The sequence below is a fragment of the Plasmopara halstedii genome (genome assembly GCF_900000015.1).
Source record: "Plasmopara halstedii genome assembly, contig: Scaffold_479, whole genome shotgun sequence".
NCBI classification, from domain to species: domain Eukaryota; phylum Oomycota; class Peronosporomycetes; order Peronosporales; family Peronosporaceae; genus Plasmopara; species Plasmopara halstedii.
In genome coordinates this window covers 1-821 of record NW_020187399.1, presented here as the reverse complement: position 1 = coordinate 821, position 821 = coordinate 1, and the positions used below count along the sequence as shown (strand labels likewise).

Here is an 821-nt window from a genome sequence, read left to right as displayed (position 1 = left end):
TACGCACTGAAGGATGGCATGCGATGTGTATCGACCTCTCTACTTGTTGACTGCATTGCCCCTACCATAAAGCAAGTTCTCGGCGAGTCAGTGTCAAGGACACTGGCACTTCCTCTACTATGGGCATCTCTCTCACCAGAAGGTAGCATCGTGCAGAATGTCATTCCATCTTCATTGAAGACGCGAGTCATTGAAGCTTACCGTGGCGCTGGAGGTGATCCAGACGTGAATCCAGTTGAGCGCATCGGATTCCATGTTGCCGGGGATGGTGCGCAGTTGCAGTTGATTGAGATTCGTGAGGTTGATGATGCGACGATGAATTCAGCTGGCTCCGGTCATGGCAGTATTAGTGCTGATGGGCAAAGGAAGGAGTTCGCAGCGCTGCATGCTCATCTCTTTGGCCTGTATCGGAAGGTGGATGAAGTGATGCATGAGCTTCTTCGTCTCAGAAATGACTTTCAGCACATGGACCACCGCAATCAAGCCAATCTCCGTCGCATCGCTCTGCAGCCTGTGGTTCGAACCGTTGCTTCGATTCCCACGGCAACACCCAGCGCAAGTCGTGCACCAGACAGTCACCATACAGCTGCCAGACTGTGTAAGCGCCCGAGAGATTTGTTTGAGCTGTGGCACGAGTATGAATTCGGATGCGGTGGATCAAAGCCAGCCAAGGAGTTCACATCAAAGGAGCGTGGGGCCGAAAAATCCAAGTTCTGTCGACGTAAAGCATTCTGGGATGTCGTTGGTAAACTTGTTCGTGCGGGCTACACCAGTGATGTAGCAATCGACAAAGTTTATGCTGCTTACGGTCGCAGGAACTC

The 821-nt window shown here is 51.9% G+C and overlaps 1 protein-coding gene across 1 annotated transcript; it reads left to right on the top strand.

Moving 5' to 3' along the window:
• Positions 1-18: 18 nt before the first annotated feature.
• Positions 19-808, top strand: PHALS_10540 (Transcription activator, osmotic-stress induced; the record flags this gene model as incomplete). The annotated part of the gene is made up of 1 exon (XM_024725983.1): positions 19-808. A coding segment is annotated over one exon (790 nt), but the record flags the coding sequence as incomplete, so codon positions are not given.
• Positions 809-821: the final 13 nt, after the last annotated feature.